The 18,431-nt window shown below is 44.3% G+C and overlaps 1 protein-coding gene across 2 annotated transcripts; it reads right to left on the bottom strand.

Moving 5' to 3' along the window:
* Positions 1–9,975: 9,975 nt before the first annotated feature.
* LOC142588115 (nucleoredoxin-like protein 2) lies at positions 9,976–14,491 on the bottom strand. Of its 2 annotated transcripts, none has more exons than XM_075699591.1 (3): positions 14,380–14,491; positions 12,514–12,818; positions 9,976–11,455 (listed from the first exon to the last, which is right to left on the bottom strand). In XM_075699591.1, the coding sequence occupies exons 2-3, from the start codon at positions 12,807–12,809 to the stop codon at positions 11,311–11,313; spliced, it is 441 nt and encodes a 146-aa protein (XP_075555706.1). In that variant the 5' UTR covers positions 12,810–12,818; positions 14,380–14,491; the 3' UTR covers positions 9,976–11,310. The 2 variants fall into 2 exon arrangements, with proteins under 2 accessions (XP_075555706.1, XP_075555707.1); XM_075699592.1 differs by lacking the exon at positions 14,380–14,491 and adding an exon at positions 13,929–14,073.
* Positions 14,492–18,431: the final 3,940 nt, after the last annotated feature.

Raw genomic sequence — 18,431 nt, 5'->3', positions numbered from 1 at the left:
CTATACGCAAACTCTGTATATGACTCACTTCTGCCTTTCTCATTTTCCCGAAACTTCCGACGGAACGCCTCCGCAGACAGCCGGTACTTTTTTAGCAGACTCGATTTTACTTTGTCGAAATCCTCTGCTTCCTCTCTATCCAAGCGAGCGACTACGTCGGCCGCCTCGCCGGGTAACAAAGTGAGCAAGCGCTGTGGCCACGTTTCCCGAGAGAACCCCTGCTTCTCGCACGTTCGCTCAAAGTTAACCAGGAACAAACCAATGTCCTCTCCAAGCTTAAACGGCCGCATCAGGTCAGTCATTTTGAACAATACTCGTTCTCCTGCACCGTGTGCCTGACTTCCATTACGAGCGCGTTCCATCTCTACCTCGAGACGCTTCATTTCCAAAGCGTGTTCGCGCTCTTCTTTTTTCTCTTGTTGCTCTCGCTCTTTCTGTTCTTTACGTTCACGCTCTTCTTTTTCTTTCTGTTCTTTAAGTTCGCGCTCCCGTCTCTCTTTTTGCTCTTTAAGTTCGCGCTCCTGTTTCTCTTTTTGCTCTTTAAGTTCGCGCTCCTGTCTTTTTGACCTCTCCTCAATAGTCTCAAGGCATTCCGACAGCTCGTCATCCTCAGCCTCTAACTCAAGAATAGCCTTTAGCAGTTCAGGTTTTCTTAGTTTGTCTGAGACATCCAGACCCAACTCTCTTGCAAGCTCCAACAATTTCGGTTTGCGCAACGACTTCAAATCCATGGCTGCTCTGAATGCTGCTTTCTCTACTGCTTACTATTCTCTTGCCGCAAACTAACCCGGCAGCAACGACAACCACAATTACCAGCTCTGTTTCTGACACTAACAAAAAGCCTGGCAAAGCTCAGAAGAAGAAAGTCCCGCACTCACCAAACCTCGCAGCCAAGAGTCCAGCGCAGTCGTTCCGCTGCAGGCAACCAGTCATCACACAGGGCTCGTTGCACTGCTCCCGGATCGTCGATGAGCTGCTCAGCATACAGTCAACTGCATCTCTTCGCTGCTGGCCTCCGTTGTCGCGATCTCACCGCTGGCAGACAGTTGTTTGGATCCGGAGGCGATCTCACCGCTGCCAACCAGATGTTTGGAGTCGGACCGCTGGTACGATCTGTTGGGAACTCGGCGCTGACGCCCGTGGTTGTACCTGGGTCGCAAGCCCCAAGGGTAGCGTTGGCCTGGCGGCCTGGGGTACAACTGGAAGCATCCGAAGGTCCCGGCAAAGCATGAGTCGACTGGTAACAACGAAACAACTTGTTTATTTTAACATCGCAAAGAGTTGGCGGTCAGGTTTGACCGAAGTAGAGAGACGGGAGAGCACTTCACTCAACAGAAGAAATCGGAGCCCTCCTTTTGGCGTCCGGGGGCAGCTGTTTTTATACTCTCGCAGTTGAGGGCAAGAAGGAACCCCTCAAAAGACGAGCACGTGAATGTACAATGGGCTAATGGTGACGCACACTGTCGTAGCGCTGCCGTAGCACCATGTCGAGCACAATGTCGTAGCACCCTGTCGTAGCGCTGCCGGTCGGGCACAATGACTGTAATGAGAGGATGATCCCTGCTGTCGCATCGCCTGGTTCAGGCACAATGACTGGAAGGAGAGGGTGATCCTTTGCGGTCGCATCGCCGCAGTCGCGCCTGGAAACACCTGGCGATGAGCGTTGCGGCGACGACGATCGGGCCAAAATGTCTGCCGCCCCGCCGCAGTCGCGCCGGCAAAACCACGTGTCGCAGGCGAAACGCAACACTGCCCATTCGGGGAATCAAGGGAATGAGGAGGCGCACTGGGTAGCCCGAGGTGTAATCAACCGGGAGATGTGCCCCTCAGACTCGTATCCCATGGATGAGGCACCGACGACATACCAGGAAATAACAAACTATTACAAGCAAAAAAGGCGAATTTACCCGCCTCCATACGCAAGCGTCACGCGAGCGCAAGCCTCGATCCTGCGTCGAATCCAAACTAAATCGTTCCCCAACCCACATTGGCTAGCCATAGTTACCAACGGGCAATGGAACCCAATATGTCAAAATTGCACAAATCAAACATTGGCTACCCAAAATCACATTCTTTGGGGGTGCGAGGGCTTGCCCCCTCCCAGGTCGCTCCTGCCAGCTCCCTCACAACAGACGTGGGAAGAACTGCTCAGAACGCCGGAAGAAAAAGTACAAAAAGCCCTCGTTGCCTGGGCCGTAAGGGTCGCTCCTCGTGAGGGGCCATTCTAGGACTCGGGCCTGCCAGGTCATCACTGAGCAGGGTCTCAATAAAGTTGTTACCACCACCACCGCAATGCCAGTCTTCGAAAGCTAGCTTTGCCTCAATACAGCAGTGTTACGCGATGAAGCATAACAAGCGTGCGAAGGGGCAATTGTCATGGGATACAGTATGTATTAATTATACACGCGTGCGCCCCCGTCTCCTGTCACAGTACGAGCACCGATATGCTTAATAAGTGTACTGGCAGGCCTTAAGAGCTTTTAAAGACGTGTCTGTGACAATTTTAGCCCTTAAGGGCAGTTAAAGAATTGCATTCTTGTTTTTCGGACTGCCCGATTTTTCGGATGTTTTTGCGGCCCCTAGGGAGGCCGAAAAATCGGACGTTGACTGTGCAACTGACCAAGAGGATGCTTCAAATGATCCATGCGGTGAACGCGTGGCAGAAGGAGGATGAGAACAGAAAGGACCGACGCACTGAGGAATTAACAGGAAAGGAAGCGTGCCGCCACCTCTTTGAGGGAACTTGAGCTCAAAAAACAAAGTGTTGGTTGACGCCGCGATCCAGGTGTCCCTCATCCAAACCAAAATAAACTATTTTAAGCAGTAAAACCCAACACGTAGATATTGTGTACGGGCAGAGAGTATGTCAGGGCAGTTGAGGTTGACTTCCCAGTTGCTGAGAGAGAATCTTAATTGGGGCAAAGTTCAGGCCTCATACCGATGAGCTTGCTATCACTTGATAGAAATAGCTCATATTCAAAAATATTTACTTATGTATGCATCTCCTTGTCATTCGTATTTGAAAATGTTCGACTGAATTTGGAATGGGTTTTACCATTTTTCTCGCTGTTCATTTTACTAACACCTTCCTTTTGTTCTATATTTAAATAAAATAGATATTACCCCTCACTATTCAAACCGGATTAAGTGATTTTTTGTTTCAACATGCTTACTGGAGAGTGACAGCATAGGGCAACATGGTGTCAGCCTGTCACATAAAACAAAGTTCTAGCTCATGCAGAGAAGTTTGCAAAGGTGCTCAGAGAAAACCTGGAAAACTCAGGGAATTTGGAAATGTCAACTTGGTATACACCCTGGACCGTTTCGTCAGGTAGTGGTGCTATTGGCGCTTGCACAGCTTTAGATGTGCTGGTGGCACAATTTTCAAAAGTGAAGGTCCCCTGCTCAATGCTGGCTGGAATGCCTTCTTTTCCTTTATCTTTCATAAACATATTTTATTGTTGACATGGTGATGGTGATGTATTGTAAGGCTGCAAATAGAGCTGAAAAGTCCTTATATCAGCTGTTGCTGCCAAATTCTGTTGAAGGTTATTTATTTGTTGCTACCCTCAAAGCTTGAAGGCAGCACAGAGTGAAGCGGTGCAGGTGAGCACAGTAATAAGAAAAAATTGTTGGTTATACAATACTAGCTTTTGATGAAGGAAAACTGTCTTGCGTAGAGGTGATCAATTCAGAAAAGAGTTCCCAGTCCTACGGAGTACGTCGAATGAACCAATATGGGTAAATATTTGTTCACTGTGCTAGTGTCATTTTTATTACTGTGATTGATGTGTGAAGAAGCTTAATACTTTTGGGAAAGTTTGATGAAAGTGTAGCAGTGGGATACATTAACACTGTGCAAGCTAGGGCGAGTTGTGACATTTGTGAAAAAGATTTCGCGAAATAAGACCAGCCTAGAATGTTATGCAATTTTTGCACGGTTATGCTTTAACGGGACACTAAAGGCAAACACTAAGTCGACGTGGACTGTTTGAACACCATTCCAGAAACCTCTAAACGCTTGTTTCGTGGCAAGAAAAGACTTAGTTGACGAGAAAATTCCATCTGAAGAGTCCGAATACCGTTTTCGAAATTCAAATCTCCCGCCACCTAACTGGGGAAGTGGTGACGTTGCATACACCATCACAGCCCTTTGCTGCCGTCGGTGAGTAAAATGGCACCCGACAGACAGCGCTACTGAGCCAAGGCAGAGTGACAGAGCGGTGGATACGCCTCTGCAGTTGCTGTTTGGTCAAATGAAGCAGACCGTTCGGCCAACCCGCGACATTACACGGAAGTTGAGTTGCCTGCTACTTGCAGTTTGTGCGAGTTTCGCGAGCCACCGAAACCAGTGTAGCACTGCGCGACAATGAAACTACTGAAACACGAAAGCGTGGGCGGTGCAGAGTCAAGCGAAAACGAAACCTTTCGACCGCCTACGTTGTTGTTCTTTTTTCTAAAAATGATAGAACTGGGCAAGTAGCGTTTTATCTCGTCTTATAATACAACAGAAAGATGTTTTTGCAACGAGTGATTGAGTACTATTGGCAAAATTTACCTGAGGAGTGCTTTCGTCATCGGGCAAGTGCTTGAAAGCCCCGGAGGAGTCTCTAATCATGTCCCGCATTTAACTCAATTTCTCGAGTATTAAGGCTCTATTCGCGATCGTATTAACGCCTTAGAGATTCTCGAACACTAATCTATTACTTTAGCTTGCCTTAACGTTTGCCTTGAGTGTCCCTTTAATGCCGTACATCAACTTTCAGGAATGGCATTGACAGGGCTCTGAAAAACGTCCGAGGTTCTTTTGACCTGTATGAGAAAGTTCACGCAGATGTTCCTGCATTCTCGTGGTCAGTACAGTTGGGGCAATGAGGTTTAATATAAATATACCTCTGAAATGGCAGCCCCCAGAGCTGTTTACCAGCAGAGTTGAAGCCATCACTTGTCCTTACTTCACCTAAAGGAAGAAACTGGGGCTACCAGTTGGAGTATGCTCGCAGGTCAAGGGTTTTTGCTTTGATTTCGTAAATACTAGGCTAACCAGAAAATAAAATCATGTTGTTTTTGGCTAAGATACGACCTTTAGCTGAATACTGAGATCCTAATCCCCATAAAATTTGCCAAGGTATAAAGGTTTCATCCGAAAACCGGTGACACAAGGCGCACGTCGAGCAGTCTGCGAAGCAAAATTAAAACCTGCACGAAGTGGGAATAAAGTGCTTTTTGTGTTCTCCACTATACTCTAACACTTTTTGTTACCTATGGCAAAAAAAGGTCAGGTTTCACTTTTGGGACATGTGCACTTCAGCAGTCTTATTTTAAAACATCTTTGGTTCTGAAATGTTGCTGTCATGCTCAAGGGAGAAGCGCACATTCTGCCAGCTTTGTAGAGCATTGAAACACGTAAACGACAATTGCCATCGATTTCAATGAGAAAAAAAATCACTACCGACACCTTTGCGCAAAGATGTGTGTGGCATAGTCAAAAGCTGAAAAACTGTCCTTGCCTAGAGTTTTTCAATGTGCCTAACTAAAAGGGCCAGATTTTGACTGTGGTTCTATAGTAATCGAAAAGGGTTTCAAGAAAAATTTGCATGCTGCTCAAATGCTAAGCTTATTGGAAAATAAAAGCTTGGTGTTTCCTGCTAAAATAAAATGGGTACCTGAAGTGGACACGTGGCAAGACTAGCGGCATGCCAGAAGGAGGCACAGTATTCAAATGAACCTACTCCTTCCACAAATAATGGCGTCTTTTGCTGGCTCTGGGAGGCTTGCCTGGCGGCTAGGATACCACGAAACACATATTTCAGCCAAACATGGTGGCGCATCCCACCTGATTTACAATTTACTCGTAGTAATTATTGAAAACTATGTACTAGCATAGTAACTTTGCAAGCTCTAAAGTACAATCTTTTCCCCCCTTATGCTCGAACCCCCATTGTCACGGGGTGCCCGTAAATTTTTAATAAAAACATTGAGGCAGAAACCTGGAAAAATCGGGGGAATAGGAAAGTGCAGTAGACAACCTGCATCATAAGCTCGCAGGAAGCGTTTCCTATTTTTCACACCCTTGGTAAGATGGCAGTGGTCCAGCTTCACTTTCAAGACATGTTCATTCCAGAAGGCGTTTAAGATCTTCTTGGGTTGCAGCAGTTCAAAATCGAATATGCAGTCTGGTGTTCCCGACTGGAAAAACACTGCACAAGCAAAGTAGATGAAGACGATCTGGATGTCCTAAACCTGTCTACGCCATTCACCTTTGCTTGCTTCACATTTTTCAGCTCTAGGCATGCAAAAGAACTAGTCCAAAAAATGCAGTCTGTCAAGCTTTGTGCAAAAGGATAGACATTTGGGCGAGTTGGTACGTTAACATGATTTTGGGTTCTAGCGCGAAGTGAAACACGGACACAGAAAGGAAGCAGACAGGACAAGCGCTAACTCACAACTAAAGTTTTTATTGAAACGAAGAACATATATAAGGGCGATTGCAAAAACCGTAGCATGAGAACATGACAAAGTAAAAAGCATCAGTTAAACATATCAGGGGGTATGGAAGTCAAAGAACAAAAATTATTTCAGATTAGTACACGTATTGCGAAGGTACTCAAATTCGCAATCTAACAGAGACAACGAAGCATGACTGACGCAAGTGTCTCCTAATCTTTTTATGTGGAAAGCCTCGATAATTTCCCGCGTGGTTTGGCATCTATGTCTAGAAAGAATTTTTGTATCTTCAAAGAAAGGATTTTCAAAGAAAGGATTACAACCACAATCGAAACAATGTGCCGCTAAATGTGATGCGTTAGGGTTGTTTAGTGAATGTTTGTGTTCTTTTAGTCTAATGTTAATGCACCTACCACTCTGTCCAATGTAAGCTTTCCCACACGCGAGTGGAATGTGATAAACTATACCCGTGTTGCAAGGGACTAAGGGGGACACATGTTTAACCCCGCAATCATCTTTTCTTTTTTTGCCTTCCTGTTCAAGTCTCCTATTTATCAAAGGGCACATGCTAGCCAACTTGCGTGGGGCCGAAAAAACGGTATTGACGTCATACCTATTGGCTACATTCTTTAATCCATGGGATAATCTATGTATGTAGGGTACTACAGCAAACTTCGTTTCTTTTTTCTGTTTTTCTTGTTTCTTACCAGGGCTTTTTACCCATTTTACAAGTTTTTCGCAGGTTAATGATAACAAATGCACAGGATAGCTAGCCTTTCCAAGCCTTTCTATCTGTTGTGAAAAACTTTGTTGCATATTGTGTGGACATGACTTAGTAATGGCAGACCTGAGAGTTGAATAAGCTATCCCCTGTTTAACAAGTTTAGAATGGCAAGAAGAAAATTCTAGCAGTGGCTTCTTGGCCCTAGGCGAATAATGCCAACAGACATGCTCATCCTGGAATGTTAAGCAAAGATCTAGAAACTGTAACTTGTTGCCCTGGATAATCTCTAGCGTGAAACCTAGGCCCCCACCACATTCCCTAAAAACTTTTAAAATATCTGTAGCTTTCTTAGTGTAGTTATCGCGAGAACAAAACACCAGATAGTCGTCTACGTATCTAAACGTATGCACCGCCAATTCCTTAAGATTATTTTGCAGTTTTCTATTAACGCGACTTAGATAAATGTCGCTCAAAACTGGCGCAACTTTAGAACCAATACAAACTCCCGATTTTTGTACAAACATAGAACTACCCCATTTTACAACAGTATTCCCTATGTAAAACAACAAAAGTTCTAAAAACGATTCCACGGGCATCCCACAGTCCTGAGTAAACCGGAATTCATCATTGTTGAGAGTCAGCGCTTCTTTAACACTACACATTAGTTCCGATTGCGGAAGCGAATAAAAAAGGTCTTTAACATCAACACTGATCGCCGAGCATTTACCTGGATTATTTTCTGTTAGGAAGGCCACAATTTCTTCCGAATGTCTTATCAGGAAGGGGTCATTAAGACGAACTGAAGACAAAACATTATGCAAAAAAGTTGAGACTGCGTACTGCCACGTTCCTTTTTCAGAAATAATGGCTCGAAAAGGAACTTCCGGCTTATGTGTCTTAGCACTAAAAAATATTTCGAGGTGCAGACCCTTGGAATGTTTAACTCCTGACGCGAGGCGCTCCAGACCAAATTTCTCAAGCAAATCAATTCCAAGGGTCTGCACCTCGAAATATTTTTTAGTGCTAAGACACATAAGCCGGAAGTTCCTTTTAGAGCCATTATTTCTGAAAAAGGAACGTGGCAGTACGCAGTCTCAACTTTTTTGCATAATGTTTTGTCTTCAGTTCGTCTTAATGACCCCTTCCTGATAAGACATTCGGAAGAAATTGTGGCCTTCCTAACAGAAAATAATCCAGGTAAATGCTCGGCGATCAGTGTTGATGTTAAAGACCTTTTTTATTCGCTTCCGCAATCGGAACTAATGTGTAGTGTTAAAGAAGCGCTGACTCTCAACAATGATGAATTCCGGTTTACTCAGGACTGTGGGATGCCCGTGGAATCGTTTTTAGAACTTTTGTTGTTTTACATAGGGAATACTGTTGTAAAATGGGGTAGTTCTATGTTTGTACAAAAATCGGGAGTTTGTATTGGTTCTAAAGTTGCGCCAGTTTTGAGCGACATTTATCTAAGTCGCGTTAATAGAAAACTGCAAAATAATCTTAAGGAATTGGCGGTGCATACGTTTAGATACGTAGACGACTATCTGGTGTTTTGTTCTCGCGATAACTACACTAAGAAAGCTACAGATATTTTAAAAGTTTTTAGGGAATGTGGTGGGGGCCTAGGTTTCACGCTAGAGATTATCCAGGGCAACAAGTTACAGTTTCTAGATCTTTGCTTAACATTCCAGGATGAGCATGTCTGTTGGCATTATTCGCCTAGGGCCAAGAAGCCACTGCTAGAATTTTCTTCTTGCCATTCTAAACTTGTTAAACAGGGGATAGCTTATTCAACTCTCAGGTCTGCCATTACTAAGTCATGTCCACACAATATGCAACAAAGTTTTTCACAACAGATAGAAAGGCTTGGAAAGGCTAGCTATCCTGTGCATTTGTTATCATTAACCTGCGAAAAACTTGTAAAATGGGTAAAAAGCCCTGGTAAGAAACAAGAAAAACAGAAAAAAGAAACGAAGTTTGCTGTAGTACCCTACATACATAGATTATCCCATGGATTAAAGAATGTGGCCAATAGGTATGACGTCAATACCGTTTTTTCGGCCCCACGCAAGTTGGCTAGCATGTGCCCTTTGATAAATAGGAGACTTGAACAGGAAGGCAAAAAAAGAAAAGATGATTGCGGGGTTAAACATGTGTCCCCCTTAGTCCCTTGCAACACGGGTATAGTTTATCACATTCCACTCGCGTGTGGGAAAGCTTACATTGGACAGAGTGGTAGGTGCATTAACATTAGACTAAAAGAACACAAACATTCACTAAACAACCCTAACGCATCACATTTAGCGGCACATTGTTTCTATTGTGGTTGTAATCCTTTCTTTGAAGATACAAAAATTCTTTCTAGACATAGATGCCAAACCACGCGGGAAATTATCGAGGCTTTCCACATAAAAAGATTAGGAGACACTTGCGTCAGTCATGCTTCGTTGTCTCTGTTAGATTGCGAATTTGAGTACCTTCGCAATACGTGTACTAATCTGAAATAATTTTTGTTCTTTGACTTCCATACCCCCTGATATGTTTAACTGATGCTTTTTACTTTGTCATGTTCTCATGCTACGGTTTTTGCAATCGCCCTTATATATGTTCTTCGTTTCAATAAAAACTTTAGTTGTGAGTTAGCGCTTGTCCTGTCTGCTTCCTTTCTGTGTCCGTGTTTCACTTCGCGCTAGAACCCAAAATCAAGCTTTGTGCATATTAGCAGAATGCCAATACACTGCGGGAAATCATTGCCGAATTTCAAGAGACGCCAAACTTGTCTTCAAAATCGCGTAACTCATACAGTGGTTTGCAAAAGACAGTTTATTTAGCCTGTGAAAGTACATTATATAAAATGCAATATAAAAATGAAATAAAAAGGTTGCACATCAAAGTGATGAAATTAAGGGAGCAATTTCTTTGGGGTAAATCAGGTTTGGTACTGGTCGTAAAGTTAGGCATACATCAACAATTCCCCAAAGAATATAGTATAGTACCACAAAGGTATATATATATATATATATATATATATATATATATATATCATATAAACAGCATCTTTGGGCTAGCTTGGGTAGTGGCACGCAACACATAAAATATTCTTTTACGAAAGGAAACAAAAAGTAAGGCATGACGAAAGCCTGTCAAAAAATTAACCACAGCATTCTTCTACACGTAAGTACTTAAACAGACCGACAGCAGATGTTTAAGGACCCCTTTTTTTAGTGGCGCAACACAAATCTGACCTCATCATTGAACAACCACTATTGGGGTTATCGCTTTCAGTGTGCTCCGGTTGGCTGGGCCAGCGGACACAATGCAATTTGTTCCAGTGAGGCATCGTGTTGCACATAAAATCACACAAAGGGTGACTTGATGCATGACGTGAACCCATGACAGTATGACTATAAAAAATAAGCGATAATGCCTGCGCAGCAGGAAAATTAATTTCCCTTAGATGATGCAGTTCTGCCATTCCCAACTGTGCCACGTATAACAGGTTCATCCGAAGAACGGCAGTTGCAACTTTTCAACATAAACATATCTGCAATCACAAATGCATGTTATGTCGATCTTTTTCATCTGCATTAGAGGCTTCATTAATTGCACATGCTGATCAGCCGTCGGTCCATTTCGAAAATCCCGCCTTTATATCACCAGCAACAACAACACCCTGAATATCCATGGCAGCTCTGCACAATGCTTGAGAGGCATGCAAAAAATGCATTCATGACATTCAGCTAGCACTAAGTTGCTGCAATGTATATTCACATCGATGCATTTGCAAAAGTGCACTACATCTACTTGTTAAACCGGGAACGCAATAGACACTGTGTAAAAAAGAATGTGAGGGTAATATTAAAGATATATCTTATGTATAATATAAAGCACAGACAGATAAAGGAGTCCTTAACAGTGTGTACTATACAACCCAGACGCTGATAAAAAAAAACTAAATCTCAGCAGCGTGTATACTTTTAAGCTGTAATCAACTGGCGACCCAGAAAAACAACAATATTTTTTTTTGCAACAGGAACTAACAGAGAGCTAGATTGGAAGCACAAATGTTAAGAGAGCTGGCAGGTCTAGCTTCTAAGGCAAACGCCTACAGTGCGAAGAGGCGGGCAAGCTTGGCGATCCTATGCTGCACCGGCCCACTTGACCAAGGCTCTTGGCCCCTCGGCTTGTATGTCGGCGCATCCGTCGGCAGCTATCACAGTGCCGTCCCTCTTGATTACGACGAGCGTGGGAATACCGCTGACGCCATACTTGGTTTTCAGCGCCCTTAATGTTTGGCGGGTTAAAGAGGATAGAAGAAAAGAACCTTTAAAAGGAGTACTGACACACATTATTATAATTTGTAAAAGCACTACTACATGATTCTTGCACGTATAAAGGTAACTTAGCAAGCATCCAGGTTGGGAAGCACATATAAAAATACTTTCATTTGATTATGCGAAGGTTGTCTCGACATGCCAGACCCGGCATCGTCAATGTTACAGTGATGTCATGACACAGAGCAAGATTTGACCACATCCTGTATTATTAGGGCTAGATAATAATACAAACTGCAAGTGTGAAACTAAAATGCAAGCCAAACAGCGACCCTGGTAGGAGTTACGGATTTCCCAGTGTCTTTTTTTAGAGCACATTGAAGCATAAGATAAATATCCTGAAACATTCCGCAGTTGGCAAGTCTTTTCACTTGCAAAAATAACCAGAAATTCAAGTGCCTACTTCTCAGTACCCAGCTTAAGCTTTGATACCTAAGTATGCTAAGTAATGCTTAAGTACATGGGGGAATCTGGGCTGTACTTGTAAACCTTCCATTGCATAGGAGCATTTCTCCATTTGCTGCCATTCGGGCACCAGCAATCGTTGTGAATTGAGAAAAAAACTTTTTACACGAAACTGTTTTCTCATTTACCAGCGTTCAGGCACTGGCTACTCATCACAGCTATTTTCATGATACTCAAATGATCACCACAGCAACAACCAAACACAGTTACTGTTTTGCCATTGGCCAATGTTTAGGCACTGGCTACTCAACAAAACGATTGATATTTAGATACTACGATGTCCATAAAGGAATTTTAGCAGTGTGGGTTAATACAATCAAGAGTATTACAAACAATTGGCAGGAAAAAACTAGCCAGCCATAGCAACAACCAAGCGCAGATGGCACAAAACTTGGTTGGTGAGCATGCAGTGCCAAATCATTATACCGGTCGTCTTTATAATTGACAATCACTGCAGCAATTACCGATCACAGGTGGCGCTTATGCTTCTTAATATGGGCCCATTTTGCTGGCCACAGCCTAAGAAACCTGCCGAGTACTCACTCTTGGAATGTGTCGCCATACTTAATGGCGTACCACGCCCCGTGGCTCTCGTCCATGTATTTCAGCATGTCTGCATTGGAGCGGTCCGACGAGATGAAGACAACTTCGATAGCTGCCGCGCACTGGTCCTTCATTTCCTTGTATGCTTCGGCCAGCACTGGCGTGAACATGCGGCACGGCGGGCACCAATGGGCTGAGAAATACAGGGCCACGGCTTTGGCATCGCCGAGAGCCTTCTCTGCCTGGTGCTCGCTGCCATCCTTAAGTACTAGCGTCTTGCCCTTGAAGATGTCCATGTCTTTCACCTGCGGGAGAGATACCAATGCAAGAGGCTCGCAATCAGCGATATTAGTCGGGTATGAAGGCTTGCATCATGAGTAACAATGTTAAGGGGCTCACGTTTGTGTAGCCGATTTGTATCAATGCTTTGAAAGGCGGCACAAAGGTGACAGAAGCACAGATAACAATTGGACTGGCAGCCATGTCAACTTTATTGTGCCCTTTTGAATGTCACATGATGTGTAAGCTGTAAACCTCCATTCAGGATATCGTAAGCAAAATCGCCCATTTCAAGGGTAGTTGAAATAGATTTCTGGGTACCGCTTACGGCCACACAGGAAGACCACAAAATTTAAAGCCACGAGCAACAGTTCCTGTGAACTGGACGAAAGGCAGTACAATTTTCTGTCCACCCCAGTCTTTCTGAGCTGTTCGCAACGAATTAAAATATTTGAAAGAAAAGTCGCAACATTGATGGTCGGTGTCATGTTAAACAATACAATTCCCACATTTATTTTGATGCAACGGACTTCTAAAATTTAGTCATTCCAGACTGCGTGTACGCCACGATGGAAAATTATTCCTCTGAATGCACATCTTTGGACGTGGCCATTTGCTCATCTAACCATTTCCTGAATATATATATACTATCCACTTAACTATATGCTACTATCCAAAATCGGGATATCATTTCACCTAACACATTCAGTCAAAGAAGCGCAAGCTAGGTATCTGGCGTGGAAAAATACACGTCTCTATGTTAAGACGCGCCGACCACTTGCAGCCAAACCGCCAACATTTTTTCAAATGTTCCTAAACTTGGCAACAGCTCGGATCAACGTAGCTCTCTCTCGTTGTCGGCAGCGAAAAGGCGAAATATCTGATAGCATAAGGCAGCGGCAGACTTCCGGCATCGTGAATCACTCGCCGATGGTGTAGAGTGGCGCGCTTTCGCCGACGCGTGCAACATGCATCCGCGGCAAGCTTCCTCCTACGCGAACGTGTTCACTTTGTGCCTCGAGGCGTGCGAAAGCTCGTGGCTGAACGTTGCAAACGCCATGCCGGGCTCACGTGGCCAAACTTAAAAAGGGGTGGGGTGGCATGGATTGGATTTTGATCGCTGCTATTGTACGTACACTCGCATGCGCGATGAGGAGTCTTCTTTCAGAGATAATTTGGAGTTTCGTCTCGTGCTGGCACCGAGTTTATCTCCCGCTTGCTTCCTCACGATCGAATACTTGTTGATTGCGCTGTCTTCAGCCTGGGTTCATTACCGAAATCGAGGTTCATTCTGAAACGGCATGCTTAGCGGTTTATCCTGTGGAGTAGTGATGAGACGGCATTCTAACGGCAACTAAGCAGCGCAGCTGTTATAAAAGCATGCGTTTTAAATAACGAAATCGGGTTACAGCTGCTGCTCCGCTCTGATCGTTTGCCACAGCTTTGCCAAACGCACCGACAACAAATTGCTCATGATCTGTGCTAGCGCTCAGCGGTTACCACATCAGCCACAAGCTACTATACTCGCACGCGGAAAGCAGCTCGCTTATCGCACAAGCAAATATTTCACAAAAGACGGTAACTTACGGTTCAAGAACGTGCCGACAAACCGAAACACAGAGGCTGTATGAGTTTCGTCGGCCTCTACACACCACGACGGTCGCACTGGTCGCACCGACTAAACGAGGCGTGCGTCTAAATGCCGTACAAAAACCCCTCACGTGACCTGATCCTAGGTACCTAGAGACAGAATCGTTTAGGGACTTTTGAGAAGGCGCGATAGTGGCGCCAAGTGATGCCGTGGCGCGTTGAATCTCCGGCGCACGCCGACCGCTGTCGTATGATTACTCCGCAGTGGGTTCATTATTTGTTGGTGAAAAGTCGTGCAGTAGTAGTGGTGTGGGATGTCGGCTTTTGGTCTCGGTGAATTCTGCTGGTGTGAGACCCGTATTTCTGAAGAATTCACTGGTGCTGACGATCGAAATATTCAAGTGGCGTAGCGCCTCGGCAATGCAGTTTGCGAACCGGCATTGTGCAGCAGCGTCGCCGTGTTCGCCCTTTTCGGCAGCGTCATCACATCGCACATGCACCTTTATTTGATGGGCGTCGTAGGCGGAGGTATTGTACGTGTTCCTCGCCACGACTTACGTTACGTAAGTAATATAATGCTTAAGGTGGTATTTGCTCACAACTGTTCACGCGTCCTTGAAATGGGGCAGCGCATGTTTTCAATCGTGTTCAGCGCTAGTTCGCTATCCGTGACTTCATGTGATTTACTTTTATCGTGGGCTTTACAATTATCGCGTAGTGCTGTGAACATAACGGAGCTTTAGTGACATCACATGGTCTGCCAGAATTCCACGAACTAAAATGTAGAGTAGATGTTTAATATTATTGGTACTAAGGGCGCGATAAACACAGCGAGGTGGAGCTTGGTACTGTGCCCTGTGATGTTCAGCTGCATCTGTGCCCGTTTTTCTTGTTCTTAGTTTTAGCAATGGGACGCAGGGTTCTGTGCAAAGTTGGGACGAATGAATGTCTATATGCGTCTGCAATAACTTCGCTGCAAGACATTTGTGTAATGCGGTGAAGCAAACAGTGTATTGCGGCGACAGGTTGTATGGCAGCCCTAGTTCCAGCTTTGTTGTCCCCGTCACCCTCAAAATACTGTGCCGCCCGCTTTACTATAATTTCAGGCGCTCTCAAACTCTCGATTTGCTGGTATTTTTATTTCCACATGCTAAATAACCCAACCGCAATACATATATGTTGTGAGGTGAAGCTTATTAAAGTTGCCAAATGGTTTGACAATGTCAGACCTAACAGTTTTAGAATGACATGGCCAATCCAACAGCCCAGAACTTCACTTTAACAATTTAGTTAGGACTGTCAAACTAATCTTACAGCACAGAAAAACAATGTAAACACCTGGAGAGTTGATTAGCAAGTAATACCGGAAGCACAAGTCTAGTGGGCAAGGGTGTGGTGAAGTGCTTTAAACGCTCAACCGACACACCCTAAGTGCTTAAAAATTTCTAGCATATTGATGCAGGTTGATTGACTGACGGCGATATTAGTTGCTTTACAATGAAAATCATAGTATTGAATAAGAGGATGCAAGCGACTCGTGTGCTGCTTGTTTATGTAAACTACATGGGTCCCAGAAATGCCCAAACAGGGTTCTTGCTTACGCATGCTGCTTGCATCCACTAATCTTAAGCTCTCTAATGTCGGCAGTATAAAGAGGGGCAGTAAAAGTAAGGCTTTGAACTTCACAACTCCAATTTTGTTTCTTCTATACTTGTACAACCTAAATATTGCGCTGTCGTGACAGCGTCTGCCTAGCTCATTGCCACATTTTGCGACAAAATCAGTGATCACTCAGAGTTGCCTGTCCTAATATTACTCCAAGAATTCTTTAAACAGTTCATTTTTTAAGCACGGAGCATGTTTTACCCAACTAGAATATCAACCAATCAATAAGCTACTAGAACTAGCTAAAAAATCGGCAGTCATCTGAAGTTAGCTTGATTTGCAGCTCCTAAAATTGGCTATTATTGAATTAGGACAAGGAAAGAATACCTTGAATAAACATGTCTCATCAGAAAGTTGTGGTGTGCTGCTGCAGGCTAAGGCAATGAAAGGAAGCAGTTTCGGCATTGGTCTACCTCTGTCCCAAAACCAGGCACCACAGCCGAGGCGATTTCACTTGGCTTTGACATCTTCAAATTCGCCTTCCCGAGCACAGAATACTCAGTCGCGGTCGGCTCAATGCACATCACCCACATTGGGGATGCAAAGACGTATGGCCAAGAGGATGCCACCTGGACGAAGCAGACACCACAGACCTCAAGTTAACAAATGACACCAAGTATCCCAACTGCCACACCCTTCATTAAAACCAGAAGGGCAGTACACTTACCTAGCATGGGCAACTGGGGCCTTCATCCAGAGTGTCAGTGCGACTCTGCCCCAAGAGGCAGTGACCATTATCTAATATAATACTTGATGTAAGGGTGAAAATGCGCCACATTCACAAAATCAGTGTTTCAGCCTGGGTCCATTTCTGTGATGCACTTGAGTCTGCAGAATGTGAAGGTGTTGAAGAATCGCTAGCAACACGCATCCTTTACACACTGCAAAGAGCGAAGTGCGAACAAGAACTTACTGGGGCAACATCCAGCCCTGACAAGTACCTGCTGGAACTTTGGGGTGAGCAAGACAAGCTGCATACTGCATACTTAAATTGTGGCGGCACACAACAAAGCCTGATCAATGTTCTGCACAAGACTGAGGAGGCAAAATGTCATGCTAAGAAACTTGCCAGAGACGAGTGGATGGACCGCTGCACGTCATTTGAACGTATAGGTCACAGTAAGCTGCGACACATTCTCGGCTATAACAGAATGAACCGAATACTGTAATACTATTGAAAACATGCTGCTCGATCTTCAGTGTACATCTGAGAAATTTGAGGAACAAGCTGCAGATGCTTTCCCCGACCACCTCACAGTGACTGACCGTCACCCGAGTTGTACGCACCTCAATTACTACTTGCCAAGGAAGTAATGGAATGCCTCTTTACGATTGCTCTCGAGCATGTCAACACTTAAAGCGCGCGTGGCAAACATGGAGTCATTTTGCAGATGTTGTGGAATCTTGCCGAAACGATGAAGCAAGTACTATTGCTTGTAATCAATGAAATCTAGAATATTAGAATTCCCCAGAGTGGAAACACTTGGTCATGATGTCACTATTGAAACCAGGCGAGAAACCTGACACCATAGTTAACATTTGATAAATCTCACTCACATTGACAGTGTGCAAATTGACTGAAAGAATGTGTCTCGTGAGGCTGAACCACCATCTGGGAAAAACAAGACTATTTCCACCTGGGGCAGATTGGTTTCTGGCCTAAGGTTGACACGTGTGACAATAGCCTCTTTCTGCATCAAAGCATCGCCAATACCAGCCGCTTCGGAGGAAAAATATATGGGTTCTTAGTCGCAGTCGAACCAAGAAGAATGTTGAGCGCAGTCTGCAACGAGGAGGTACTGGTGGCCTTTCGTGAAGCCTGCCCAGGCATTAGGGTTACCAGTGTTGCTAAAGCCTATTATGCAACCAAATGTTTGAAATATGACATTACAGTAAACAGCCAAATACGTTTACCAACTGCACAGGTGGAAATGCAGGTAAAACCGAGACCAGCACAATTGGTTGCAGGAGTGATTCGCTGATGAGGTAAGAAGGTTACATAACAGTTGGTGATAAGCTATACCAAATGCAAGTATATGCAGTATGTATATGTACTCTTAGGCCGAAACAGATGAATTTTCTCCAAAGCAACATCAAAAGCGAATTTTTTTTCAAGGTGCCACTCATGTGCTTTAGGCAAGTGTGGACAGGGTTATATAAAGCTGCATAGGCAAAATGATACAAATAGATACAGCTGTTAAGTGTAATATTTTTTCTGGGATAAATTCTTGCTCCTTGAACGCATTCGAGATCATTAACTGTAGCACCAAAGTTGTGGACCACTACCAGAACAAAGGCATGTAGTGTGCCCATCTCAATTCTTGTGCTTATGCCAGTTTTCTTTTTGCAGCAATAGCTGCCATGGGCTAACTCCCCTGGTTGTT

Source organism: Dermacentor variabilis, chromosome 7 (genome assembly GCF_050947875.1).
Source record: "Dermacentor variabilis isolate Ectoservices chromosome 7, ASM5094787v1, whole genome shotgun sequence".
Lineage (NCBI taxonomy): Eukaryota > Metazoa > Arthropoda > Arachnida > Ixodida > Ixodidae > Dermacentor > Dermacentor variabilis.
Note: the sequence above shows the minus strand (reverse complement) of the source record. Positions and strands in the feature narration are given on the sequence as shown.

Bases quoted from the DNA above. Each gene is read 5' to 3' on its own strand.
- LOC142588115 (XM_075699591.1), bottom strand. From the start codon at position 12,809: ATGGACATCTTCAAGGGCAAGACGCTAGTACTTAAGGATGGCAGCGAG. The intron at 11,456-12,513 runs GTGAGTACTCGG...CCAAACATTAAG, and splicing joins TATGGCGACACATTCCAAGA to GGCGCTGAAAACCAAGTATG.